This window comes from Lampetra planeri, chromosome 15 (assembly GCF_965212315.1).
Source record: "Lampetra planeri chromosome 15, kcLamPlan1.2.h2, whole genome shotgun sequence".
Taxonomy (NCBI): Eukaryota; Metazoa; Chordata; class Hyperoartia; order Petromyzontiformes; family Petromyzontidae; genus Lampetra; species Lampetra planeri.
Window position 1 is genome coordinate 5,420,707 of NC_136121.1, and position 27,859 is coordinate 5,448,565.

Sequence of the window (27,859 nt, forward strand, 5' to 3'; positions counted from 1 at the left end):
CGTGGTGGTGGTGGTGGTGAGGGTAGAGAAGGTGTCAACATCACGTGGTGAGGGTGGTGAGGGGTAGAGAAGGTGTCAACATCACGTGGTGAGGGTGGTGAGGGGTAGAGAAGGTGTCAACATCACGTGGTGGTGGTGGTGGTGAGGGTAGAGAAGGTGTCAACATCACGTGGTGAGGGTGGTGAGGGGTAGAGAAGGTGACAACATCACGTGGTGAGGGTGGTGAGGGGTAGAGAAGGTGTCAACATCACGTGGTGAGGGTGGTGAGGGGTAGAGAAGGTGTCAACATCACGTGGTGAGGGTGGTGAGGGGTAGAGAAGGTGACAGCATCACGTGGTGGTGGTGGTGGTGAGGGGTAGAGAAGGTGACAACATCACGTGGTGAGGGTGGTGAGGGGTAGAGAAGGTGTCAACATCACGTGGTGGTGGTGGTGGTGAGGGTAGAGAAGGTGTCAACATCACGTGGTGAGGGTGGTGAGGGGTAGAGAAGGTGACAACATCACGTGGTGAGGGTGGTGAGGGGTAGAGAAGGTGTCAACATCACGTGGTGAGGGTGGTGAGGGGTAGAGAAGGTGTCAACATCACGTGGTGAGGGTGGTGAGGGGTAGAGAAGGTGTCAACATCACGTGGTGAGGGTGGTGAGGGGTAGAGAAGGTGTCAACATCACGTGGTGGTGGTGGTGGTGAGGGTAGAGAAGGTGTCAACATCACGTGGTGAGGGTGGTGAGGGGTAGAGAAGGTGTCAACATCACGTGGTGAGGGTGGTGAGGGGTAGAGAAGGTGACAGCATCACGTGGTGAGGGTGGTGAGGGGTAGAGAAGGTGACAGCATCACGTGGTGGTGGTGGTGGTGGTGAGGGGTAGAGAAGGTGACAGCATCACGTGGTGGTGGTGGTGGTGAGGGGTAGGGAAGGTGACAGCATCACGTGGTGAGGGTGGTGAGGGGTAGAGAAGGTGTCAGCATCACGTGGTGAGGGTGGTGAGGGGTAGAGAAGGTGTCAGCATCACGTGGTGAGGGTGGTGAGGGGTAGAGAAGGTGACAGCATCACGTGGTGAGGGTGGTGAGGGGTAGAGAAGGTGACAGCATCACGTGGTGAGGGTGGTGAGGGGTAGAGAAGGTCACAACATCACGTGGTGAGGGTGGTGAGGGGTAGAGAAGGTGTCAGCATCACGTGGTGAGGGTGGTGAGGGGTAGAGAAGGTGTCAACATCACGTGGTGAGGGTGGTGAGGGGTAGAGAAGGTGTCAACATCACGTGGTGGTGGTGGTGAGGGGTAGAGAAGGTGACAACATCACGTGGTGAGGGTGGTGAGGGGTAGAGAAGGTGACAGCATCACGTGGTGGTGGTGGTGGTGGTGAGGGGTAGAGAAGGTGACAGCATCACGTGGTGAGGGTGGTGAGGGGTAGAGAAGGTGTCAGCATCACGTGGTGAGGTTGGTGGTGAGGGGTAGAGAAGGTGACAGCATCACGTGGTGGTGGTGGTGGTGGTGGTGAGGGGTAGAGAAGGTGACAGCATCACGTGGTGAGGGTGGTGAGGGGTAGAGAAGGTGTCAGCATCACGTGGTGAGGGTGGTGAGGGGTAGAGAAGGTGTCAGCATCACGTGGTGAGGGTGGTGAGGGGTAGAGAAGGTGTCAACATCACGTGGTGGTGGTGGTGAGGGGTAGAGAAGGTGACAACATCACGTGGTGAGGGTGGTGAGGGGTAGAGAAGGTGTCAGCATCACGTGGTGAGGGTGGTGAGGGGTAGAGAAGGTGTCAACATCACGTGGTGAGGGTGGTGGTGAGGGGTAGAGAAGGTGACAGCATCACGTGGTGGTGGTGAGGGGTAGAGAAGGTGTCAGCATCACGTGGTGAGGGTGGTGAGGGGTAGAGAAGGTGACAGCATCACGTGGTGGTGGTGAGGGGTAGAGAAGGTGACAGCATCACGTGGTGAGGGTGGTGGTGAGGGGTAGAGAAGGTGTCAGCATCACGTGGTGAGGGTGGTGGTGAGGGGTAGAGAAGGTGACAGCATCACGTGGTGAGGGTGGTGAGGGGTAGAGAAGGTGTCAGCATCACGTGGTGGTGGTGGTGAGGGGTAGAGAAGGTGACAGCATCACGTGGTGAGGGTGGTGAGGGGTAGAGAAGGTGTCAGCATCACGTGGTGAGGGTGGTGAGGGGTAGAGAAGGTGACAGCATCACGTGGTGAGGGTGGTGAGGGGTAGAGAAGGTGACAGCATCACGTGGTGAGGGTGGTGAGGGGTAGAGAAGGTGACAGCATCACGTGGTGGTGGTGGTGAGGGGTAGAGAAGGTGTCAGCATCACGTGGTGAGGGTGGTGAGGGGTAGAGAAGGTGTCAACATCACGTGGTGAGGGTGGTGAGGGGTAGAGAAGGTGACAGCATCACATGGTGGTGAGGGTGGTGAGGGGTAGAGAAGGTGTCAACATCATGTGGTGAGGGTGGTGAGGGGTAGAGAAGGTGACAGCATCACATGGTGGTGAGGGTGGTGAGGGGTAGAGAAGGTGACAGCATCACGTGGTGGTGAGGGTGGTGAGGGGTAGAGAAGGTGACAGCATCACGTGGTGAGGGTGGTGAGGGGTAGAGAAGGTGACAGCATCACGTGGTGAGGGTGGTGAGGGGTAGAGAAGGTGTCAACATCACGTGGTGGTGGTGGTGGTGGTGAGGGGTAGAGAAGGTGTCAACATCACGTGGTGAGGGTGGTGAGGGGTAGAGAAGGTGTCAGCATCACGTGGTGAGGGTGGTGAGGGGTAGAGAAGGTGACAGCATCACGTGGTGAGGGTGGTGGTGAGGGGTAGAGAAGGTGTCAGCATCACGTGGTGGTGGTGGTGAGGGGTAGAAAAGGTGTCAACACGGCATGGCAGCTGCTAAGTTGTGGTGGCAGCGGCTACAGTGGTGGTGACTGTAGTGGTGGTTGTGGTGGTGATTGTAGTGGTGGTTGTGGTGGTGATTGTAGTGGTGGTTGTGGTGGTGATTGTAGTGGTGGTTGTGGTGAGGGTGGCGACGGTGTTGGCGGATATTGATGGTGGTCTTGGCCAGGGCCGGATTAAGATTGTGTCGGCCCTTGGGCTGCAGGTACTGTGAGGCCCCCCCCCCCCAGTAATATTTTCAAAAGGAAAACAAAGTTAAAGAAAAATCAAATGTATTGTTACAACGCTAACAACAACAAATACAATTCAGGATTCACATACGAAGTAACTTTTCACTTCATCTCCTCCAGCTGGCGGAGGCCCCTGGGCTGCAGCCCCTAAAGCCCCCACGCCTTGAACCGGCCCTGGTGGTGGCGGCGGTGGTGGCGGTGGTGGTGGCACTGGAGTGGGTGGTGGTTGCGGTGGAGTTGGTGGTGGTTGCGGTGGCGGTGAAGTTCATGGCAGTGGTGGAGTTGGTAGTGGCATCGGTGGTGGTGGTGGCGGTGGTGGCGGAATTGGTGGTGGTGGTAATGGCGGCGGTGGTGATAGTGGAGGAATTGGTGGTGGTGGTAATGGCGGTGGCAGTGGCGGTATTGGCAGTGGTGGTATTTGCGGTGGTGGTAATTGTGGTGGTAATGGTGGTGGTGGCGGTAGTGGCGGAATTGGCGGTGGTGGTATTTGCGGTGGTGGTGGTGGTAATTGTGGTGGTAATGGCGGTGGTGGTGGTGAGGACGTTACCGGAGCCGGACGATTCCCCGCCGGAGGAGCTGTCGCTGCGCGAGGGGGGGGCGCTGTCCCTGCTGGAGCCTCTCGTCCGTCGGCCCACGTCTCCATCGCCGACTGGGGCGACACGGCCCAGCACGGCACAGTCAAGCCAGCCGCACTACGTCTAGCAACACCAGCAGCGTCACTACAGCCCCACCTACAGCGTGACTACAGCCTCACCTACAGCATGACTACAGCCTCACCAACAGCGTCACTACAGCCTCACCTACAGAGTGACTACAGCCTCACCTACAGCGTCACTACAGCCTCACCTACAGCATGACTACAGCCTCACCTACAGCGTCACTACAGCCCCACCAACAGCATGACTACAGCCTCACCAACAGCGTGACTACAGCCTCACCAACAGCGTCACTACAGCCTCACCTACAGAGTGACTACAGCCTCACCTACAGCGTGACTACAGCCCCACCAACAGCGTCACTACAGCCTCACCTACAGCATGACTACAGCCTCACCTACAGCGTGACTACAGCCCCACCAACAGCATGACTACAGCCTCACCAACAGCGTGACTACAGCCTCACCAACAGCGTCACTACAGCCTCACCTACAGAGTGACTACAGCCTCACCTACAGCGTGACTACAGCCCCACCAACAGCGTCACTACAGCCTCACCTACAGCATGACTACAGCCTCACCAACAGCGTCACTACAGCCTCACCTACAGAGTGACTACAGCCCCACCAACAGCGTCACTACAGCCTCACCTACAGCATGACTACAGCCTCACCTACAGAGTGACTACAGCCCCACCTACAGCGTGACTACAGCCTCACCTACAGCGTGACTACAGCCCCACCAACAGCGTCACTACAGCCTCACCTACAGCGTCACTACAGCCTCACCTACAGCGTGACAACAGCCTCACCTACAGCGTGACTACAGCCTCACCTACAGCGTGACTACAGCCCCACCAACAGCGTCACTACAGCCTCACCTACAGCGTGACTACAGCCCCACCAACAGCGTCACTACAGCCTCACCTACAGAGTGACTACAGCCTCACCTACAGCGTGACTACAGCCTCACCTACAGCGTGACTACAGCCCCACCAACAGCGTCACTACAGCCTCACCTACAGAGTGACTACAGCCTCACCTACAGCGTGACTACAGCCCCACCAACAGCGTCACTACAGCCTCACCTACAGCATGACTACAGCCTCACCTACAGCGTCACTACAGCCCCACCAACAGCATGACTACAGCCTCACCAACAGCGTCACTACAGCCTCACCTACAGAGTGACTACAGCCTCACCTACAGCATGACTACAGCCTCACCAACAGCGTCACTACAGCCTCACCTACAGAGTGACTACAGCCCCACCAACAGCGTCACTACAGCCTCACCTACAGAGTGACTACAGCCTCACCTACAGCGTCACTACAGCCCCACCAACAGCATGACTACAGCCTCACCAACAGCGTCACTACAGCCTCACCTACAGAGTGACTACAGCCTCACCTACAGCATGACTACAGCCTCACCAACAGCGTCACTACAGCCTCACCTACAGAGTGACTACAGCCCCACCAACAGCGTCACTACAGCCTCACCTACAGCGTGACTACAGCCCCACCAACAGCGTCACTACAGCCTCACCTACAGCATGACTACAGCCTCACCAACAGCGTCACTACAGCCCCACCAACAGCGTCACTACAGCCTCACCTACAGCATGACTACAGCCTCACCTACAGAGTGACTACAGCCTCACCTACAGCGTGACTACAGCCTCACCTACAGCATGACTACAGCCTCACCAACAGCGTCACTACAGCCTCACCTACAGAGTGACTACAGCCCCACCAACAGCGTCACTACAGCCTCACCTACAGCATGACTACAGCCTCACCAACAGCGTCACTACAGCCTCACCTACAGAGTGACTACAGCCCCACCAACAGCGTCACTACAGCCTCACCTACAGCATGACTACAGCCTCACCTACAGCGTGACTACAGCCTCACCTACAGCGTGACTACAGCCTCACCTACAGCGTGACTACAGCCCCACCAACAGCGTGACTACAGCCTCACCTACAGCATGACTACAGCCTCACCAACAGCGTCACTACAGCCTCACCTACAGAGTGACTACAGCCCCACCAACAGCGTCACTACAGCCTCACCTACAGCATGACTACAGCCTCACCAACAGCGTCACTACAGCCTCACCAACAGCGTCACTACAGCCTCACCAACAGCGTGACTACAGCCTCACCAACAGCGTCACTACAGCCTCACCTACAGCATGACTACAGCCCCACCAACAGCGTCACTACAGCCTCACCTACAGCATGACTACAGCCCCACCAACAGCGTCACTACAGCCTCACCTACAGAGTGACTACAGCCTCACCTACAGCGTGACTACAGCCCCACCAACAGCGTCACTACAGCCTCACCTACAGCATGACTACAGCCTCACCAACAGCGTCACTACAGCCCCACCTACAGCGTGACTACAGCCTCACCAACAGCGTCACTACAGCCTCACCTACAGCGTGACTACAGCCTCACCAACAGCGTCACTACAGCCTCACCTACAGCGTGACTACAGCCTCACCAACAGCGTCACTACAGCCTCACCTACAGCGTGACTACAGCCCCACCTACAGCGTCACTACAGCCTCACCTACAGCGCGACTACAGCCCCACCTACAGCGTCACTACAGCCTCACCTACAGCGTGACTACAGCCTCACCAACAGCGTCACTACAGCCTCACCTACAGCGTGACTACAGCCCCACCTACAGCGTCACTACAGCCTCACCTACAGCGTGACTACAGCCTCACCTACAGCGTGACTACAGCCCCACCTACAGCGTCACTACAGCCCCACCAACAGCGTCACTACAGCCTCACCTACAGCGTGACTACAGCCTCACCTACAGCGTGACTACAGCCTCACCTACAGCGTGACTACAGCCCCACCTACAGCGTGACTACAGCCCCACCTACAGCGTGACTACAGCCCCACCTACAGCGTGACTACAGCCCCACCTACAGCGTCACTACAGCCCCACCTACAGCGTGACTACAGCCCCACCTACAGCGTCACTACAGCCCCACCTACAGCGTGACTACAGCCTCACCAACAGCGTCACTACAGCCTCACCTACAGCATGACTACAGCCTCACCTACAGCGTGACTACAGCCCCACCTACAGCGTGACTACAGCCTCACCAACAGCGTCACTACAGCCTCACCTACAGCGTGACTACAGCCTCACCTACAGCGTCACTACAGCCCCACCTACAGCGTGACTACAGCCCCACCTACAGCGTGACTACAGCCTCACCTACAGCGTGACTACAGCCTCACCTACAGCGTGACTACAGCCCCACCTACAGCGTGACTACAGCCCCACCTACAGCGTGACTACAGCCCCACCTACAGCGTGACTACAGCCTCACCTACAGCGTCACTACAGCCCCACCTACAGCGTCACTACAGCCTCACCAACAGCGTCACTACAGCCTCACCTACAGCATGACTACAGCCTCACCTACAGCGTCACTACAGCCCCACCTACAGCGTCACTACAGCCTCACCAACAGCGTGACTACAGCCCCACCTACAGCGTGACTACAGCCCCACCTACAGCGTGACTACAGCCCCACCTACAGCGTGACTACAGCCTCACCTACAGCGTCACTACAGCCCCACCTACAGCGTCACTACAGCCTCACCTACAGCGTGACTACAGCCCCACCTACAGCGTCACTACAGCCTCACCTACAGCGTCACTACAGCCTCACCAACAGCGTCACTACAGCCTCACCTACAGCGTCACTACAGCCCCACCTACAGCGTCACTACAGCCTCACCTACAGCGTCACTACAGCCTCACCTACAGCGTCACTACAGCCTCACCTACAGCGTGACAACAGCCTCACCTACAGCGTGACAACAGCCCCACCTACAGCGTCACTACAGCCCCACCTACAGCGTGACTACAGCCCCACCTACAGCGTCACTACAGCCCCACCTACAGCGTGACTACAGCCTCACCTACAGCGTCACTACAGCCTCACCAACAGCGTGACTACAGCCTCACCTACAGCGTGACAACAGCCCCACCTACAGCGTGACAACAGCCCCGCCAAGAGCGTGAGCTAGCGAGCGAGCGATAGAGTGAGCTAAGATGCGAGTGAGTGAATAAGCCAGTGAGCTCGTGAGTGAGTGAGTGAACATGCGAGCGAACACACGAGTGAGCGAGTGAGCGAGTGAGTGTGTGAGTGAGCAAGCCAGTGAGTGAGTGAGTGAACACACGAGTGAGCGAGCGAGCGAGTGAGTGTGTGAGTGAGCAAGCCAGTGAGTGAGTGAACACACGAGTGAGTGAGCAAGTGAGTGATTGAGCGAGTGAGTGAGCGAGTGAACACATGAGTGAGTGAGTGAGTGAACACGCGAGTGAGTGAGCGAGTGAGTGAGCGAGCAAGCGAGTGAGTGAATGAGCGAGTGAACACACGAGTGAGTGAGCGAGTGAGTGAGCGAGCAAGCGAGTGAGTGAATGAGCGAGTGAACACACGAGTGAGCGAGTGAGCGAGTGAGTGTGTGAGTGAGCAAGCCAGTGAGTGAGTGAGTGAACACACGAGTGAGCGAGCGAGCGAGTGAGTGTGTGAGTGAGCAAGCCAGTGAGTGAGTGAGTGAACACACGAGTGAGTGAGCAAGTGAGTGATTGAGCGAGTGAGTGAGCGAGTGAACACATGAGTGAGTGAACACACGAGTGAGCGAGCGAGTGAGTGAGTGTGTGAGTGAGCAAGCCAGTGAGTGAGTGAACACACGAGTGAGTGAGCAAGTGAGTGATTGAGCGAGTGAGTGAGCGAGTGAACACATGAGTGAGTGAGTGAGTGAACACGCGAGTGAGTGAGCGAGTGAGTGAGCGAGCAAGCGAGTGAGTGAATGAGCGAGTGAACACACGAGTGAGTGAGCGAGTGAGTGAGCGAGCAAGCGAGTGAGTGAATGAGCGAGTGAACACACGAGTGAGCGAGTGAGCGAGTGAGTGTGTGAGTGAGCAAGCCAGTGAGTGAGTGAGTGAACACACGAGTGAGCGAGCGAGCGAGTGAGTGTGTGAGTGAGCAAGCCAGTGAGTGAGTGAGTGAACACACGAGTGAGTGAGCAAGTGAGTGATTGAGCGAGTGAGTGAGCGAGTGAACACATGAGTGAGTGAACACACGAGTGAGCGAGCGAGTGAGTGAGTGTGTGAGTGAGCAAGCCAGTGAGTGAGTGAACACACGAGTGAGTGAGCAAGTGAGTGATTGAGCGAGTGAGTGAGCGAGTGAACACATGAGTGAGTGAGTGAGTGAACACGCGAGTGAGTGAGCGAGTGAGTGAGCGAGCAAGCGAGTGAGTGAATGAGCGAGTGAACACACGAGTGAGTGAGCGAGTGAGTGAGCGAGCAAGCGAGTGAGTGAATGAGCGAGTGAACACACGAGTGAGTGAGTGAGCGAGCGAGTGAGTGAGCGAGCGAGTGAATTAACACGTGAGTGAGTCAGTGAGCGAGTGAGTGAGTTAGTGAGTGAGTGAGCTAATACATGAGTGAGTGAACACGTGAGTTAGTGAGTGAGTGAGCGAGCGAGTTAGCGAGTGAGTGAGTGAGTGAGCGAGCGAGTGAGTGAGTGAATACACGAGTGAGTGAGCGAGCGAGTGAGTGAGTGAGCTAACACATGAGTGAGTGAACACGTGAGTTAGTGAGTGAGTGAGCGAGCGAGTTAGCGAGTGAGTGAGTGAGCGAGCGAGTGAGTGAGCGAGCGAGTGAGTGAACACACGAGTGAGTGAGCGAGCGAGTTAGCGAGTGAGTAAGCGAGCGAGTGAGTGAGTGAGTGAGCGAGTGAGTAAGCGAGCGAGCGAGTGAGTAAGCGAGCGGGAGCAGGAACCGACTGTCGAGCTCCTCCTCGGAGCTGAGCTGGAACCCGGGGTTGACGAGTCCCGGCTCGTCGGAGAGCAGTGCGATGGCCTCCACGGAGCACACGCCGGCGTTGAGCAGCGCGAGAGCGTGCTGCGCCGAGCTGTCCGCGCCGTGGCCGCCGCCACCTCCCCAGGCCGCCGCCGCCTTGCGCCGCTTCTCCTCCGCCTCGCGGAACGCCGCTGTGCCGGGGCACCTGGCACAGACGACGGCCCCCCGGCCCCGGTGAGCGAGCGCCCAGCACGGCAACGGCAAGCGGCGACGGCGGTGCCAATGGCCGCTTGCAGCACGGACCCGCGAGCGGTGAATCTATTTAGACTAAAATTTTTTTTTTTTTTTTCACCAGCTAAGGCCCACTGAGCTGTACGGCTCAACGAAGTGGCTCGCCTTCGTGTGGGAATTTATAGCAGCTGTCGATTCTAAACGTGGAGGGGAAAAACCAGGGGACCCGGAGAAAAATCCACGGGACCACGGGCAGAGAGAGAGAGAGAGACGCAAACTACAAATATATACGGCAGGAGTCAGGGTCGGGATGGAAGCTACGACCTCCTGCGCACCGCGGAGCAGATCCGCGATTCGGGGTCGCGGTTGAACTCACGAATCGGTGAGATTTGCCGCCTTGCGTGTCAATGTCCGTTTTGTCTGCTCGATTGACACGTAATCTGCGGGATGGTTGAGGCTGCGCCTCGCCAAATGCCGATGTCCCAGGGCAGCTGATGACAAGGAGAGGGGCCCGTTAGCAAGCGCCCACTCAGGCAGCAGCAGCAGCAGTGCAAGTGAGACGCTGGTGGTGGTGCTGCTGTGATCCCGTGAGGAGAAGAAAAAAAACTCGCACCTTTTTTTTCATTTCAATAAAATGGCAAACGGCGAGAAATGTGAACAAAAGCGGTGGGGGAGAGATGTACGCTTAGAATTGAACCGGGGCAGTAAGAGGAACGCACGCATCGGACAATTTAAGCAATATAAAGGCATCGCGTTGAGCGTCAACGGCCGAGGCAGACGACGTAACGGAATGTGCCGTGCCCGAGGTGACCCCGAGAAATCGGACCGCGAGGTCACGTCGACGACTTGCGCAAGCCGTCATCCAGTAGCGGATAGATCACGGCTAATGACGACGGTGATGATGACGGTGATGATGACGATGACGATGATGATAAATGTGGCTCTCAAAGAGAGCGGTGGGGTTTACGGCTGAGATTCAGAGGCCGGTGAATATCCGGCTTAGAGGCGACACTTCGCCCCCCCCCCCCCGCTCCCCTGAACCCGCGAGAACCGAGAAAGCGCGACACGGCTCACGATGCTGAGGCTGAGCAAACGTTCTTGCCGGAGCCGTACGTTCTGAGATGACCTCAGCGCCGTCGTCACCGTCGTCATCACCGTCACCGTCGTCATCACCGTCACCATCGTCATCATTGTCATCATGTCATCATCATCGTCATCATCGTCACCACCGTCATCATCGTCATCATGTCATCACCGTCACCATCGTCATCACCGTCACCATCGTCATCATCGTCATCATCGTCATCATCATCGTCATCATCGTCACCACCGTCGTCATCGTCATCATCGTCATCATGTCATCATCGTTATCATGTCATCATCGTCACCATCGTCACCATCGTCATCATCGTCACCATCGTCATCATCGTCACCATCGTCATCATCGTCACCACCGTCGTCACCATCGTCAGCATCGTCGTCACCATCGTCACCATCGTCACCATTGTCATCATCGTTCTCATCGTCACCACCGTCACCACCGTCACCATCGTCACCATCGTCGTTCAAGCAGCCGCACAGTCTCCAGCACTGGCTACTGCCGAATCTCGTAGTGTTTTGGACGTAAAGTTAACGAGCACTCCTGTGGCGTGGCAGTTTGCGCGCTGCGCTACATAAACCCGGTGGCCCGAGTTCAAGTCCCGGCCATGGGTGACGCGCCGTAAGCGGGCGAGCGGTAAAAACAACCCATCCCGGAAGGACACTGGAGAACGATGTGACATCTGTTGAAATTGAAAAATGCCGGAGGCTGTGCAGAGGCACTCGATGTAATGTGTAAGGGAGCATGTTTATTAACGAGCAATCAATGTGTATATCTCATTGAGTCACTGCACTGTGAACCCGGCGACTCGAGTTCCATTCTCGACCAGTGGTGAGTGAAATCAGTGGCGAGCGAAATCTGCACTGGTCGTAGATCCACCTGCCCCCGCTCACCGCTCCCCGCGGTCTAGCGTGGTGAAGTATGGTCAAACAAGCTGCACTGTTGACATCACGTGGGGTGGGGGACCGCCTCCATCCAGCAGTGGATCGACAAATGGCAGCAAACTACTTACGACGCGATACGTTGGATGGAAACAAGCCGCAACGCTCTACGTGACAAACCTCCCCGTCACATTCCACAACCTCCCTTGTAAGCGAAACAAATCGTTTTGAACGGTGAGCTTCCTGGTTTTGATTCAAGTAATAAACTCGACGGCACGAGACACACACACACACATGCATGTGTGTGTGTGTAGCGGTTAGCGCGCTGCGCTATGAACCTGGCGACCCGGGTTCTATTCCCGCTCACGGCTCACACCAGTGACGATTATCTGAACCGGTACTGGGCCTCCCCTAGGTCGACTCAGCCTTAAATGAGTACCTGGCGCGGTGTGTAAACATCGCCACTGCGGAGACAAAGGCGGTCGGGCGTGGTGCTGGCCACCCACCCCCTCGTGTACCGTTCTGGCCTTCATAGGTGCTCGCTAACAGCACTTGTCCCTACAGTCTGTTAAAGCTATATGGGGGATCTTTGTGTCTCGTATCACAGAGCGGTAGTGTAGCGGTTAGCGCGCTGCGCTACGAACCCCGCGGCCCCAGTTGGATTCCTGCTCACGGCCAACACCAGTGACGATTAGAACCGGTCGACTCAGCCTTAATTGAGCACCTGGTGCGATGTGTAAAAACATTGCCATAGGGAGACAAAGGCGGCCAACCAAACCCTCACGTGCCGTTCCGGCCGTCAGATGTGCTCGCTAACAGCACTTGCCCCAACAGTCTGTGAAGGCTGTACGGGGAACCTTTATCTGCGTATCCCTTTTTGGCACCTTTACCAATTAACTCCTAAACGTGAGATCGGCACCGGGACAATGGCAACGACGAATCCCTTCGGAAATCTCGGGGGGCCGCGTGACCCCCCCCCCCACCACTCCGTAGCGATGGCAAAGAGCGGCACGAGACACTGCCCAGGGGACTCCTTACAAAATGGAAACTAAGTGACCCTTAGTTTCCATTGCCCAGTGGGGAGGGGGGGGCTGGGGGGGGCTGGGAGGGGGGGGCTTTGCGTGCCCATGCACTCCACTGCTGCGAGATTGTGGCACGACCAACAAACCGATATCCTTCATTCCCAAGAGCCGGAAATGAGACGAATTCACCGCAGCAGTAAATACATCGAAGCGGAGCGCAATCGATGGGAGTTGTACAGCGGTCAGCGCACTGCGCTAGCAAACCCGGGATAGACCCAATTCCCGCTCACGGCCAACACCACCGGTGGCGATTATCTGAACCGGTCCTGGGCCTCCCCTAGGTCGACTCAGCCTCAAATGAGTACCTAGTGCGATGTGTAAACATCGCCGCTAGGGAGACAAAGGCGGTCGGGCGTGGTGCTTGGCACGCCTTCATAGGTGCTCGCGAACGGCACTTGCCCCAACAGTCTTTTACAGGCTATAAGGGGTATATTTGTATTCTTTGGGTCTTTCGGTAAAGCCAGGTAGATAGGAAAATAATTAAATAATAACAATATCACGACGTTTCGATCGCAACACAGGCAATCGTCATCAGGTGACAAATATCGCGTGAGAGCTGCTGAGGCAGGAAAAATACATGACGGTAGCGCTGCCAAGGCAGGGAGTTGTAAAGGTTTGAGATGGGTGTAGCCCAAGGGTCAGTGGGCGGAGCTAGAGATGAAATCTACATGTAAATGTAAGCTCGGGAGATATCTTGACAAACGAAGCTGTGGGGGTGGCCATTGTATTGTGAGAGACTAGCATGCAACACCCCTGGCTGTGATGTTACCTAGTAAAAAATTAACCCGTAAAAACAACGTTTTTCACTATAAATCCTTTATATGTGTGGCATCGGTTTTATTTTATTATTCATTTCAGTTTTTCTTGAGTAAAAGTTTCATTTTTATCACATTGGTTTTTTAAATTAAATATGAAAAAAAAATTTTCCTAAAAAGTGGAAAATTTTGGATTTTTTTTCACGCACAACGAGTCTGTGTGCAAAATGTCAGCTTGATTGGATCACGGGAAGTGGGTTAAAACACGACCGAAAGATTTTTGCACGGTCGTAAGCGCGCAAGCAAGCAAGTGAACTTAATATAAAGGATTAAAAAAAACAATTGTTCTAGTTGTTTGTTTATAGGTGGCGGAAGCCTGGATTTAAACCCAGGATGTCAGTGGCATAACCTCAGCCCTCTGAACCACCCCGGGGTCATCTCCCAGGGCACCGATTTTTACTGCCATGAAAACAGCAATTACCTCTTACCTCGAAGGAGGCACATCGATCGATGTGAAAGCACAGCCAAAATGTATTACGGATGTATGTTGAACTTCTTTTGCACCGTACGTGGCCAACCGTTGGCAACCGGATTTGTGGGGGTAAGGACAACAAACTGAACACAAAAAGCAGTTCTCAAGAAATGAGTTTTCAAACTAGACAATACAAAAAAATTGCGTAACTCCAGTGGCTTCCTAATATCAGAAGGAAGAGCGTTCCAGACGGCCGCAGAAGCACTTCTGAAAGCGCCGTGCGATGCGGCGACCGTGTTTGTTCGATGGCCGGCAAAAAGCCGCTTCTGCCGCGAGGATGACCGGAGTTTGCGTGACGGCTTGTGATCCTTGACAGGCTTACGACCACCTCCCTGCTCAAAACGGCCACTCCGAACTAACGGTAGAAATTCCACATTACTGAGACGTTGGGGGTGTGGGGGGGGACGCAGTTAATCACTTTGGCAGGCATACACACTGGAAAGACGCAGATGCAGTTCAAGTGAGAAACAACATTTCTAATTGTGCCGTTTGCTGCTGCTGCCCGCTTGATGTTTTCGGGGCCTCTGCATCCGTGCTCTTCGCTTGCGATGAAAATAAAAACGATCAGGCGACGTTCTTGCATGTGACGGTAACTCGCGGCTAAACGACGCCGACGACGACGATGCTCTTTTTGTTTTCCCCGCTGCGGGAAAGCCTCGAGCGAAACCGTAATGTATTACTTACTGTTAGTAGCTCAGCTTATTGGAGAGTATATTTAGTATACTGATGATACTATGTAGTTTATACTTTAGTTTTTTTACGTGGTGGTTTAGTCACCGCAGCTACATACTATTAACAATCCTTCCCTTTATTAATGCTACCCCTATCCCCTCCCTTTGATGCTGCTAATCCTGCATAATGCACGGGCATAATATGACTTTGAAACCCCCCGCCCAACTCCTACGCATTTCACAAGTAGTACTAATCCCATATCTGCATTTCCCATAAATATGCTAAATTCCTCTTGATATGCAAATTATTTTGTCAAGGCGCTCTTCCTCCTCCAACCCAGCTTAAATAGTCGCTCCAAGCCTGGGGCGTGTCACTCAGACGCTGTCTTCCCGACAGACCTGTTCTCCACCTGAGGACGGCTGCTTGCGTTGTGGCCGAAACGTCGTGAGAATTATTTGATTGTGTTTTATTTTTATTGTTTTATTATTTCCATTCTACGTGACTTTACCGAAAGAACCAAGAAGATAAACCCCTCCACCTCGTGCGTTATATTTCGACGCGAAACGTCGAGTTTGATTTTTGTCGCTCGCCTTCACGACGCCACGCCACTGCCAACATCGGAAAAGTTTGCAAGTTTCCCCGAAAATCCGGTCAAATGTTGACTCGGCCCAGCGTCCCCCTCGAAGGGTCGGAGGAAAATGAGCAACCACTTTTGTGGGGAGTTGGCAGCAGTTGCCCTCTGAATGAACTTTCCACCACTCCTCGTCATAGGAATGTGGAATTTCCACCAGTGGCTGCTCAGAGCCGTTAGCGGGGGGGGGGGTCATGACGACCTTGACCTTCATCTGGAGGCACTGTTCCCACGTCACAGGAAGGTGGAGATCGCGTCACTGGCTCTCACACAGCCACCGAAAAGTATGAAATCACCAAACCGAAATTTACGACTGGATTGTATTACAATCATTATCATTATTACACTGGTCAACAAAAAAATTAATTCTGGCCTGGACTTTTGCAGCTGTTTTAGACTAATTTCAGGGTGCCGATTCCAAATCTGATCTCAGATTTGCACTATCACATCTCATTTTTATGCTATCGGCATACCCCATTTGCATTGATTTTACCCGAAATTAACTCTGTCACTTATGATTGCAAGTTGGTGCGAGTCAGTGACTGCTTTAGTGTTAAAATATGGTGCTGTATTTTTAGGATAGTGTGTTTATAATATCATTTTATGTAGATATCCACATTTATTTAATATTTTTCTTCTGCAGTTTTTATTGAAAATGCAATATTTGATATCTCAAAAATCTGACGTGATAGACAAAAACCGATGCCAGATTTGGAATCACCTTAAAGCCGTTGTAATACCTTATGCCAGAAAAAGTGTGTTGACCAGTGATATCGATCCGCTCGAATTTTTTACAGTTTGCAAAAAATGCACCACGCGCGCACGCACACACGCTGCGCCGCTCCCGCATGAGGCCGCGAGGAGATTAGGCCGAGATAAATAATTATGTATTGTCCTTTTTGCCCGATCGACCTGGACGGGGCGACGTGGTGGCGGCGAGACCCGGATTATGTTTCTTGTCGTGACGCCACGGCAACGGCGTCATCTCCTCAGGTGACAGCGGCCGGGCCCGTTGCGCGACCTCCCTTATCCGCAAATCGCATTAACATCATTCATAACGCAAGCCGGCGGTGGCGGTAGTGGTTGTGGTGGTGGTGGTGGTGGTGGCGGTGGTTGTGGTGGTGGTGGTGGTGGTGGCGGTGGTTGTGGTGGTGGCGGTGGCGGTGGTTGTGGTGGTGGCGGTGGTGGTGGTGGCGGTGGCGGTGGTGGCGGTGGTTGTGGCGGTGGTTGTGGTGGTGGCGGTGCCGGCGGACCGCTAAGCCAAAGTGGTCTTATCTCCCACGTCCGAACTCGGGCACGAAGATGTTAACTACCTCGCCTGGTGTACAGGAGGTTGTGGGTTCAATCCCAACCCTGAAGCCTGCTGTATATTTTGGATTTTGAATGTGTCTCTCCCTGTGATCGCGTGGATTTTTCTCCGGGTCCTGCGGGTTTTCCCCTCCACATTTAGAATCGACATCACGCGTTTAAGAGTATTTGGCTGCTTTAAATTTCCGCTTGCTGATAAGCTATCATTTGTGGCCAGGTTGCCTCTGAAAAGGAGCTAATATAGCAGTTCAATGGGCCTTAACTGGTAATAAAAAAATGGTTTAGTTTATAGAACGAGTGAAGTAATGAATGAGTGGAGATATTCTTGGCTCGTTCGAGAGGACGCGGTGAAGAGGTGGCCGAGCACGGCGTGGAGTGCTCGTGGAGTCGTCGTCACCATCGTCACCACCGTCACCGTCACCACCATCACCGTCGTCACCGTCGTCACCATCGTCACCGTCGTCACCATCACCGTCACCATCACCGTCACCATCACCGTCACCATCACCGTCACCATCACCGTCACCACCATCACCGTCGTCACCATCGTCACCATCGTCATCGTCGTCACCATCACCGTCATCACCATCGTCGTCACCGTCACCATCGTCACCACCATCACCGTCAACACCATCGTCGTCGTCACCATCGTCGTCGTCACCATCACCGTCGTCACCATCGTCACCGTCGTCACCATCACCGTCGTCACCATCACCGTCGTCACCATCGTCACCATCACCGTCGTCACCATCACCGTCGTCGTCTTCACCATTACCGTCGTCACCGTCACCGTCGTCATCGTCGTCACCATCGTCGTCACCATCACCGTCGTCACCATCGTCGTCACCATCACCGTCGTCACCATTGTCGTCGTCACCATCGTTACCACCGTCACCATCGCCGATTGCGAGGTTGTGTGTGCGTACATTGAACTTCTTTCGCGACGTACGTAGCCAGTCGTTGCTAAATCGAAGCGCGGCGCGTGATTCCGATTCGTCGGAACCCACATTTAGAAAAAAAATCCGGCGACGATTGCGACATTTCTGACGATTTTCAGAAGACCTGCAGCCGCCTGTACCAGCAGGCAGTGCAGCAAATAGGCGGCGAGGCCGATCTGTAGGGTGCAGTGTTCAACGGCTACTCCCGAAAAATATAGCGTCATTTCAAGTAGGAACTGGTCAAACATTCCAAGCGCGACAGAGAGCCTTGAGACCGGAGGAGGCTATAAACTCTATTAAAAATATTTTTTCCGATAATTTCATTCTATTTGTGCCGTCGCCGTCATGCAACGAGAAGACGTGTTCTTTCGGAACTCTCGGAAAGCGGTGTCGCTTCGCTCCACAATTGGGAACAGCCCGCGGGCAGTAGATGTCATAGAACTACTTCTGAAGCCATTCAAGGGACTTCCTTTCCACGCTGCACTTTCCCCACTCGCTCTGTCGCTGAGAGTGATGTTCGTCGCACGGCGGCCAAACCCGACATTTTCAACGGGGGAAAGGAACTTGGCCAAATTAACTGCAGAACTACATTTAATGCAATTGTATCATTTTGTCCGGCAAACGGTGACCAGGCTGAGACCGCCGATTCACTACCATCTGAGAACCAAAGTTTAATCACGGATGCACGGCTGGAACCCACATTTTAATCAAGAAATCTCGGAGGTTGCCAGTTAAAAATCTGACCTCTGACCCACCCGGGTACCTCCCAAAGAACATTTTATCATTGCTATCACTGCCGCGCACAAATGATCGTGGGGCGGCCGTTTATCTCCGCTGGCGGCCCGAATCCAGCCGTAGAGATTCCACGTTCCTGCGAGCGGCAGCCTCTGTGTAAACCAACAACGTCCGGCGTTGATTGACACAACGAAGGTGAATGGGGCTTTGGCGGAGAGGACGATGAATGAAACAAGGATGTGCGCGCACGCCCGCGACAATCAGCGCGTGCGCTCGGTGCCTGGGAGTGGACGCCACCGATAAGGGATTTTTTTTCCTTTCCTCCAATCTGAATCGGAGTTTAGTGGCTCGGAGCTTTCCGCAGGGACATTCCAGCGAGGGGAGGCTTCCCGCGAACACAAAGAGCCGTCCCTGCGTCCGGCGTCGCGGGAGCTCCCAAGCTCACCAGAAGTTTACAACTCAACCGCACGATAGCATCGAGGAGACGCGCACGCGCGCGTGTCTGTGTGCGTGTGTGCGCCTGTGTATACCTGCGTGTCTGTGCGTGTGTCGGGAGCGGTGGCGCAGCGGTTTGGCGCGCTGCACTACGAACCCGACGACCGGAGTTCGATTCCCGCGCATGGCCAACGCCAGTGAACATTACCTGAACAAGTCCCGGGCCTCCCCTAGGTCGACTCGGCCTCAAATGAGTACCTGGTACAGTGTGTGAACATCGCCACTGGGGAGACAAAGGCGGTCGGGCGTGGTGCTGGCCACCCTCACCCCCTCGTGTGCCGTGCCGGCCTTCATAGGTGCTACTCGCCAACAGCACTTGCCCCTACAGTCTGTGAAGGCTACACGGGGGGTGGGGGATCTTTGTCTTTGTGAGCCTGTGCGTGCGAGTGTGAGTGGCACAGCGGTTAGTGCACTCACTGCGAGGTCGATTCCCTCCGATGGCCAAAAGTGGCGAATATCTGAAACATTCACGGACCTCCCCCCTTGGTCAGCTCAGCCTTGAACGAGCAGCTGATGTGTTAACAACGACACTGAAGGAGAAGAAGATAAAAAAACGTATTTAATCAAATAACCGTTGCTGTCTTAAATAACGATCTTCGCATGCGGCTACATTCATACGCCACGTAAATCCACTTTTTTTTTAAAATTTCAAGTGAAATAATGCGGCATCGTAGAATTCTGTTGGGCAAATGTTGCATTCTAACCGGGCAACCGTTTTCATTTGTAATTTGGCAACAGAACCCTTCGTCCGCCATTGTATTGACAAACGGCTGTAATTATGTAACTAATTATATCGCTAAGAGTCCCAAAAGCAATGCCATATCAGTTAAACCGTTGTTACGCAATAATAAAACGACGTATGAACAGGCCAGAGATGTTGTCTCTGCACTTAACGACAGGATTGCGTTTACTTTGCATCGTTCCGACAGGCTTTGGGCCTTCTGGAGCGATGCCTCCCGGGAGCTTTTGTTGACACCGGCGAAAAACCGTGGACATCGATGGACGCCCTCACGAGTGAGACGATACACCTCAAGGATCGATCGATTGATCGATTGATTGATCGATCGATCCGGTAAGATATTTTAAATATGAAAGAGACACCGGGCTTCACCGTGTGCCTGCTCTTTGTCTCTCCGAAAAAGGTGAGGCCCTGAAATGACTTGCCTACAATGTGGCTAGGAGATGTTGACTACCCCGCCTGGTATACAGGAGGCCGTGGGTTCGATCCCGACCCTGACGCCTGCTGTGTATTTGGAGTTTGCGTGTCTCTCTCTCTCATCATCATCACGGTGGCTAGGAGATGTTGACTACCTCGCCTGGTATACAGGAGGCCGTGGGTTCAATCCCGACCCTGACGCCTGCTGTGTATTTGGAGTTTGCGTGTCTCTCTCCCCCTGTGGTCGCGTGGATTTTTTTCCCCGGGTCCTCCGGTTTTTCCCTTCACATTTAGAAACACGCGTTTAGAGTACAGTAAAACCTTGGATTGCGAGTAACTTGGTCTGCGAGTGTTTTGCAAGACGAGCAAAATGATTAATTAATTTGATAAACGAGCGAGGTCTTGCAATACGAGTAGTACGTGCATACGCTTTGTCTGCCGAGCGTCACGTGATCACAACTGATACACGAGTGCTTTGCCGTCCTCAGGTGAAGACCAGGTCTGTCGGGGAGACCGCGTTTGAAGTTTGCGTTGTGGCCGAAACGTCGTGAGAATTATTTTATTATGTTTTATTTTCATTATTTTATTATTTCCCTTCTACGTGACTTTACCGAAAGAACCAAGAAGAGTTAAATAGTTTATTTGTATTTTTTTCTGATTTACTTATCTTTCCTATACTTGGTTTAACACGTAGGCTTTCGCGACCAATATTATTCATAATAAAGGTTTTTGGGTCAGATCGCGTTATTTATAAATGTGTCGTAACCCTCCACCACCCGACACGGCCAAACAGTAAAAAAGTGTCACGTTTACAAAGGACAATATAATTCACTTCTTTAGCCCACCGGGTGTGTTGAAGAGCGAATCAACATCATTTAAAATTTGAGTACGACGTTTCGCTGGTAATATACTTTGCACTCCTATCGTGTTTTTGTATTGATTGTTATTGTAACGTGGACTTCTGTGAAAAAGATCTTCATAGCTCATCGGATTCTTCGAGTATAAATACACATCCTGATGAAAGGGCCTCCAGCGATAGAGGCAATTTTGGCCTTCACTTTCACACTGGCCAGGCAATTCACAGAAGGGGCGGCAGTAGGTGTGCAAGTACCCACACTTTACCCTACGCACATGCGAAGATTCAAGAAACGAGCTCGTCGTCAGAATGAACATCACGCGTCTAAGAGTTACTTGGCCGCGATACATTTCCACGTGATGAGCCACTCTTGCGAGCCATCATTTGTGACAGGACGCTTCTTAAAAAGGAGCTAAGTGGGCTTTCGCTGCTATATATTTTTTTTGTTAATGTCCGACCGTGTCAGGAGGCCGCGCCAGGAACGCCGAGATCCTGGGTTCGACTCCTGGGTCCCAGCACCTCAAGCGAGCCCAGTTTCCACCACCCCCCCCCCACCCCCCGCGTGAGCCAGCTCAACGCTCTTAAGCCGACCGCTATGATGTGCTCCAATTAGCGTGCCGTTAGCGAGCGCACCGCGTGTAATTCACGCGCAAACGCGAGCGGCGACGACCACGATGAAACTAATCCATGGATTTGCTGCCACTTTCCACGCGCCCCCCCCCCCACCCCGAACACACGGCCCCCCGACAATCCCGCATTATAATCATCGTCGTCATCATATCGCTGCGGCCTAGTCAAGGGAACTTAATTACGAGACGTGAAATGTTTCAACCTCCACCTCGTCGCTCCGCCCCCCCCACCCAGCGGCGATTCGAGGAATTTTCACGATTCGCGATTTCAGTGAAGATTCGATTATGGTGTATGTATATTTTTCGTCTCGTTCATATTGTTTTTTTATTTGCTCCGTGTCGCGTGTGCGGGTTTGTTCGCTCTGTTACACTCGATGTGACATGCATGCATATATTGAACTTCTTTTGCAGCGTACTTGGAAAGACAACAAACTACTACTATATTTTGCCACTGGTAAAGGAGGTCTCATAGCGTAAATGCTTACCCCGAGCTCTCAATACTCTGATAGTGCGCTGTTTTTGAGTTGTACGCCTTTGGGCGTCATCTGGTCCAACACCAATGGAGACTAGGCTCTAAGAAAAGCTGTCTCGGGTGTGGACCAATCATCTTCAAGGACAGTGCATATCATTATCATCATCAGAGTTGTTTCTTTTTGTTTGCATTTTGACTGCTTGTGTTGTGGTTATTGCAAACATGATGCCTTGTATAAAGGTGTCAGTTTTGTACCAGTTGAAAGGGTAAAAACCTACTACAAAAAGCGGTTCTAAATAATTGAGCTTTAAATCTATATGATGATTTAAAAGTGCACGGCTCCAGTGGCTTCCTAATATCGGAATGAGGAGTGTTCCAGACGGCCGCACAGACGCATCTGAAAGCGCGCGATGCGGCGACCGTATCTCTTCGATGGTTAGTCAGAAGCCGCTGCTGTGAGTATGACCGGAGTCCGCGTGATGGTTTATGCGCCCTTACACAAACAGCAAGGGATTGTGGTTCAGTTGTGGCGAGCACTCCGAGTGTAATGAGTGCGAAAAGCATGATCGCCTCATTAGTATGCCGTTTGCATAAATCATGAGCAAGCATAACGATTGACTTGGAAATTATCCTCGAGGTGCAGAGAGACGTTGCAGAGTGTTTTTATTATTATGACGACGACGATGACGCTGCTTGTTTTACCCAGGAAAGTGAGTCTCAAGACTGTTAAAGAGCATCCTCACAAGTTTACACAGTAGGGGGAGAGGGCGGTGTGTTGTCGCTGCTGCATGTCACGGTGGCTAGGAGATGTTAACTGCCTCGCCTGGTATGCAGGAGGTCGCGAATTCGATCCCGACCCCGACGCCTGCTGCATATTTGGAATTTGCGTGTTCTCCCCGTGGTGGCGTGGATTTTTCTCCGGGTCCTCCGGTTTTCCCCTTCACATTTAGAAATACGCGCTTAGAGTATTTGGCTTCTGGTTCTTTCGGTAAAGTCACGTAGATAGAAACAACAATAAAAGAACACGACGTTTCGGTCGTGACTTTACCGAAAGAACCAGAGAGAGTATGGATTCCTCCAGTCACGAAAGCTTCAAATCAAGATATTTGGCTTCTATTTATGTCTGTAAGCTCTAAACTTCCACGTGATAATACGCTTCGTTGAGCTATAATTTGTGGTCAGGTTGCTTCTGAGAAATAGCTATGACGCTCACCTTACCTGGTAAGATTAAAAAAAATATATATATAAGGTATAACTCCTCAACCCGAGCTAGAAATGCTTTGATACGTGTGACATTGTCTTTGTACTGTTCACATTTTGGTGTCCTCTGGTCTGACACTGGTGAGACTAGGCCATGAAGATGGCTGTCTCTGTTGTAGGTCAATCAGTTTCGAAGGCAATGCACGTCCTATTCTTGTTCATGTTTTTGTTTGTTGCGGTTGCACCCGAGTCAAGAGCCGCCTTGCTCACAGGGTGATACCTCATAAATGAAATGAAAATGATCAGTGCGTGTTTGTCTGAATGTTTTGTGCCACAATTGACGTGTGGTAATGCCGGATGCCTTGCAAATCTATTTGGTATCTGAACATCTTACCACGTCCCGTTTAATTGCCAGAAAGGGTAAAACATCGACTTATTTTGTATTCAGAATAAATCAAATTGTTAAAAAATTAACCCGTAAAAACAAAGTTTTTCACTATAAATCCTTTATATGCGTGGCGGCTAGAGTCCTCTCGTCCTCTGGCTTGAGATGGTTGCCACCTATGGGTCAGATGATTGTCTGCCACCATTAAGCAATTGGTAATTACATATTTTTAAAAAATTCCCTAAAAAGTGTAAAATTTTGCACATTTTATTTCACGAAAATTAATTGTCACGCACAACGAGTCTGTGTGGAAAATGTCTGCTCGATTGGATCACGGGAAGTGGGTTAAAAAACGACCGAAAGATTTGCACGGTCGTAAGCAAGCAAGCAAGCACGCAAGCACGCAAGCACGCAAGCAAGCAAGCAAGCGAACTTAATATAAAGGATTTAAAAATATATTTTTTCAAAAGGTGTGCGACCCACACTCGAGTAATTTGCAGCCAATATTTCGGCATTGGGATGTTTGGCCAATGCCGGTTCGATTGTGTGTCTCGATAGCGGTGGGAGGACACCAGAGGTCCCGTGCAGACCAGGGGGAGGTGCGATGAGGACCAGCACCTCCAACTCGGAGGTCATGGTTCACTCCCGGGAGACGGTGGATTGTTCTTTCCAGGTGAGGGGGCAACAGCTGCCCTTAGTGGAGGAGTTCAAGGACCTCGGGGTCTCGTTCGCGAGTGACGGCGAGTGGGAGCGGGAGATCGGCGGGCGGATCGGTGCGGCGTCTGCGGTGCTGCGAACGCTGCACCGTTCCGTGGTAGCGAAGCCAGAACCGAGTTCTCGAACAAAGCTCTCGGTTTACAGGTCGATCTACTTTCCCACCCTCACCTATGGTCATGAGCTTTGGGTCATTACCGAAATGATGGGATCGCCGGTACAAGGGGCCGAAATGAGGTTTCTCCGCAGGGTTGCCGGGCTCACCACTCTCCGTGATCGGATGAGGAGCTCGGTAATCCGGGAGAGCCTCAGAGTCGAGCAGATGCTCCTCCGGATTGAGAGGAGCCGGTTGAGGTGGTTCGGCCATCTGGTAAGGATGCCCCCCGGTATGACTCCAGCTGGAACTCTATTGGGCAGCAACGTCCCACTGGGCGAAGACCAGTGTTCGCTCAGCAGCAGTGTCACCTGGCTTGCTACGTCTCCTCAGTTGTGTGTTGATTCGTGTGTGTATGTGTTTTGGTTTGTGTGTGTGTGTGTGTTGGTGTTGTGTGTGTTGGTTTGTGTATGTTGTGTGTTGTGTATGTTGTGTGTTGGTGTTGTGTGTGTTGGTGTTGTGTGTGTTGGTGTTGTGTGTGTGTGTTGGTTTGTGTGTATGTGTGCTGGTTTGTGTGTGTGTTGATGTGTGTTGTTGTTCGGCCAACTCAGTCTCAAATAAGTACCTGGTGCAGTGTGTAATCACGAGGGTTTAGACCAAGGTGGCCAGGCGTGGTGCTGGTCACCCACCCCCTGGTGTGCCATGCCGGCCTTCATAGGTGCTCGCTCACAGCACTTGCCCCAACAGTCTGTTGAGGCTATACTGGGGATATTTGGTAAGTGTGTGTGTGCGTGTCGGTTGGTGAGTGTTGGTTGGCGAGTGTCGGTTGGCGAGTGTCTGTTGGTGCGTGTCGGTTGGCGAGTGTCGGTTGGTGAGTGTCGGTTGGTGCGTGTCGGTTGGCGAGTGTCGGTTGGTGCGTGTCGGTTGGTGAGTGTTGGTTGGTGAGTGTCGGTTGGTGAGTGTCAGTTGGTGCGTGTCGGTTGGCGAGTGTCTGTTCGTGCGTGTCGGTTGGCGAGTGTCGGTTGGTGCGTGTCGGTTGGCGAGTGTCGGTTGGTGCGTGTCGGTTGGTGAGTGTTGGTTGGTGAGTGTCGGTTGGTGAGTGTCGGTTGGTGCGTGTCGGTTGGCGAGTGTCGGTTGGTGCGTGTCGGTTGGCGAGTGTCGGTTGGTGCGTGTCGGTTGGCGAGTGTCGGTTGGTGAGTGTCGGTTGGTGCGTGTCGGTTGGCGAGTGTCGGTTGGTGCGTGTCGGTTGGTGAGTGTTGGTTGGTGAGTGTCGGTTGGTGAGTGTCAGTTGGTGCGTGTCGGTTGGCGAGTGTCGGTTGGTGCGTGTCGGTTGGCGAGTGTCGGTTGGTGCGTGTCGGTTGGTGAGTGTTGGTTGGTGAGTGTCGGTTGGTGAGTGTCAGTTGGTGCGTGTCAGTTGGCGAGTGTCGGTTGGTGCGTGTCGGTTGGCGAGTGTCGGTTGGTGAGTGTCAGTTGGTGCGTGTCGGTTGTCGAGTGTCGGTTGGTAAGTGTCGGTTGGTGCGTGTCGGTTGGCGAGTGTCGGTTGGTGTGTGTCGGTTGGTGAGTGTCGGTTGGCGAGTGTCGGTTGGTGTGTGTCGGTTGGTGAGTGTTGGTTGGTGAGTGTTGGTTGGTGAGTGTCAGTTGGTGTGTGTCGGTTGGTGAGTGTTGGTTGGTGAGTGTCAGTTGGTGCGTGTCGGTTGGCGAGTGTCGGTTGGCGAGTGTCGGTTGGCGCGTGTCGGTTGGCGCGTGTCAGTTGGCGAGTGTCGGTTGGCGAGTGTCGGTTGGTGAGTGTCGGTTGGTGAGTGTCGGTTGGTGAGTGTCGGTTGGCGAGTGTCGGTTGGTGCGTGTCGGTTGGTGCGTGTCGGTTGGCGAGTGTCGGTTGGTGTGTGTCGGTTGGTGAGTGTTGGTTGGTGAGTGTCGGTTGGTGAGTGTCAGTTGGTGCGTGTTGGTTGGCGAGTGTCGGTTGGCGAGTGTCGGTTGGTGAGTGTCGGTTGGCACGTGTCGGTTCATGAAGATTTTTGCTTGTGGCCTTGCTACCCACTCAAAAGCAGGGGGGGTGTGCTCACGGTTCTGTCCATCTTGGACTCGTGAGTGATAGCAGCCATGAACAAAAAAATACATCGGTGCCCCCCCCCCCCCCCCCCCCCGTATAGCATTAACAGACTGTTTGGGCAAGTGCTGGTAGCGAGTAGCAGCACCTATGAAGGCCGGCACTGCGCACGAGGGAAACACACATGCACGCACAGACAAACACACACAAAAAACACACACACACACAAACAGACAGCCACGGCAGCCACTCACTCGGAAGCCAAAGAGCTCGGTTCAGCAGAACGAGCGAGGCTGCTGCTGCTGCTGCTGCGGGAGAGGAGCGGAGCATTAGGCGTGCGCGCGGCGGTGCTGACGCAGGGATATTCACGGCTATTTTTAGGATATTATTGTTCGGGCTTAGCCGCATCTATGATGCGCAGGTTTTTTCTGTTGTTGTTTGGTTTGGTCGGTGGGCAAGGATGGCTAATGCTGCTCCAGCTGGGAATGTCGTCTGCCCTATGCACGACTCTTCTCCGCGAAGACGAACGCGTGAATACACGGGCGCGGGCTGTGGGGCGCAGTGGCTAGCTCGCCGCGCTCCCTGCCAGCGTGCGATTTGCACCGCCCGGCTCTCTCGAGTTCAAGCCCTGGACGTGGCGAACCGCAACTGGAGGGCGACATTTGAGTCGGCCCGAACCGCAGAGTGATGCGGCCTCACTCGATGGGACTCTGAAAGGGTTGACGACGATGATGCTGATGATGATGATGATGGCACTGACGTTTCTCTATCTCTCTCTACTCAGCCGATCTTCACACACCGGTGGTATAAGAGTGTCGCTGCATGAACGTGATGCATTGACGATGTGCATATTGTGTACTGCGTTGCTGCACGTGTGTGTGTGTGTATATGACGCATGTTTGCCAACGGTGAGGATAGGTGCGGCCCGCAGGGGAACTCACACAAAGACCTTCTGCGGTTTTCTTACGTAAGGAAGTGGGAACTTGCAGTGACGTGTTCTAGTCAGTATCCAGCACAAGATAAAGATACAGCCTGAACAGACTGTTGGGGCAAGTGCTGTTAGCGAGCACTTATTAAGGCCGACACGGCACACGAGGGGGTGGGTGGCCAGCACCACAACCCAAGCCAACTGCCTCTGTCTCCTCAGTGGCGATGGTTACACGTCGCACCGGTTACTCATTTGAGGCTGAGTCGACCTAGGGGTGGTCCAGGACCCAGTTCAGACAATCGTCACTGGTGTTGGCCGTGAGCGGGAATCAAACTCGGGCCGCCGGGTTCGTAGCTAACCGCTACACCACCGCTTCCCCATGCACACAAAGACAAAGATCCCCCATATAGCCTTAACAGACTGTA

At 53.4% G+C, this 27,859-nt stretch overlaps 1 protein-coding gene across 1 annotated transcript in view; it reads right to left on the reverse strand.

Annotated features, from left to right (window-relative positions):
• LOC144722620 (ligand of Numb protein X 2-like) overlaps positions 1-27,859 on the reverse strand; it is an 87,822-nt gene that overhangs the window by 12,563 nt on the left and 47,400 nt on the right. The window contains 2 exon segments of the mRNA XM_078600863.1: positions 3,639-3,740; positions 9,579-9,799. Of these exon segments, the coding sequence (XP_078456989.1) occupies positions 3,639-3,740; positions 9,579-9,799 (323 nt within the window).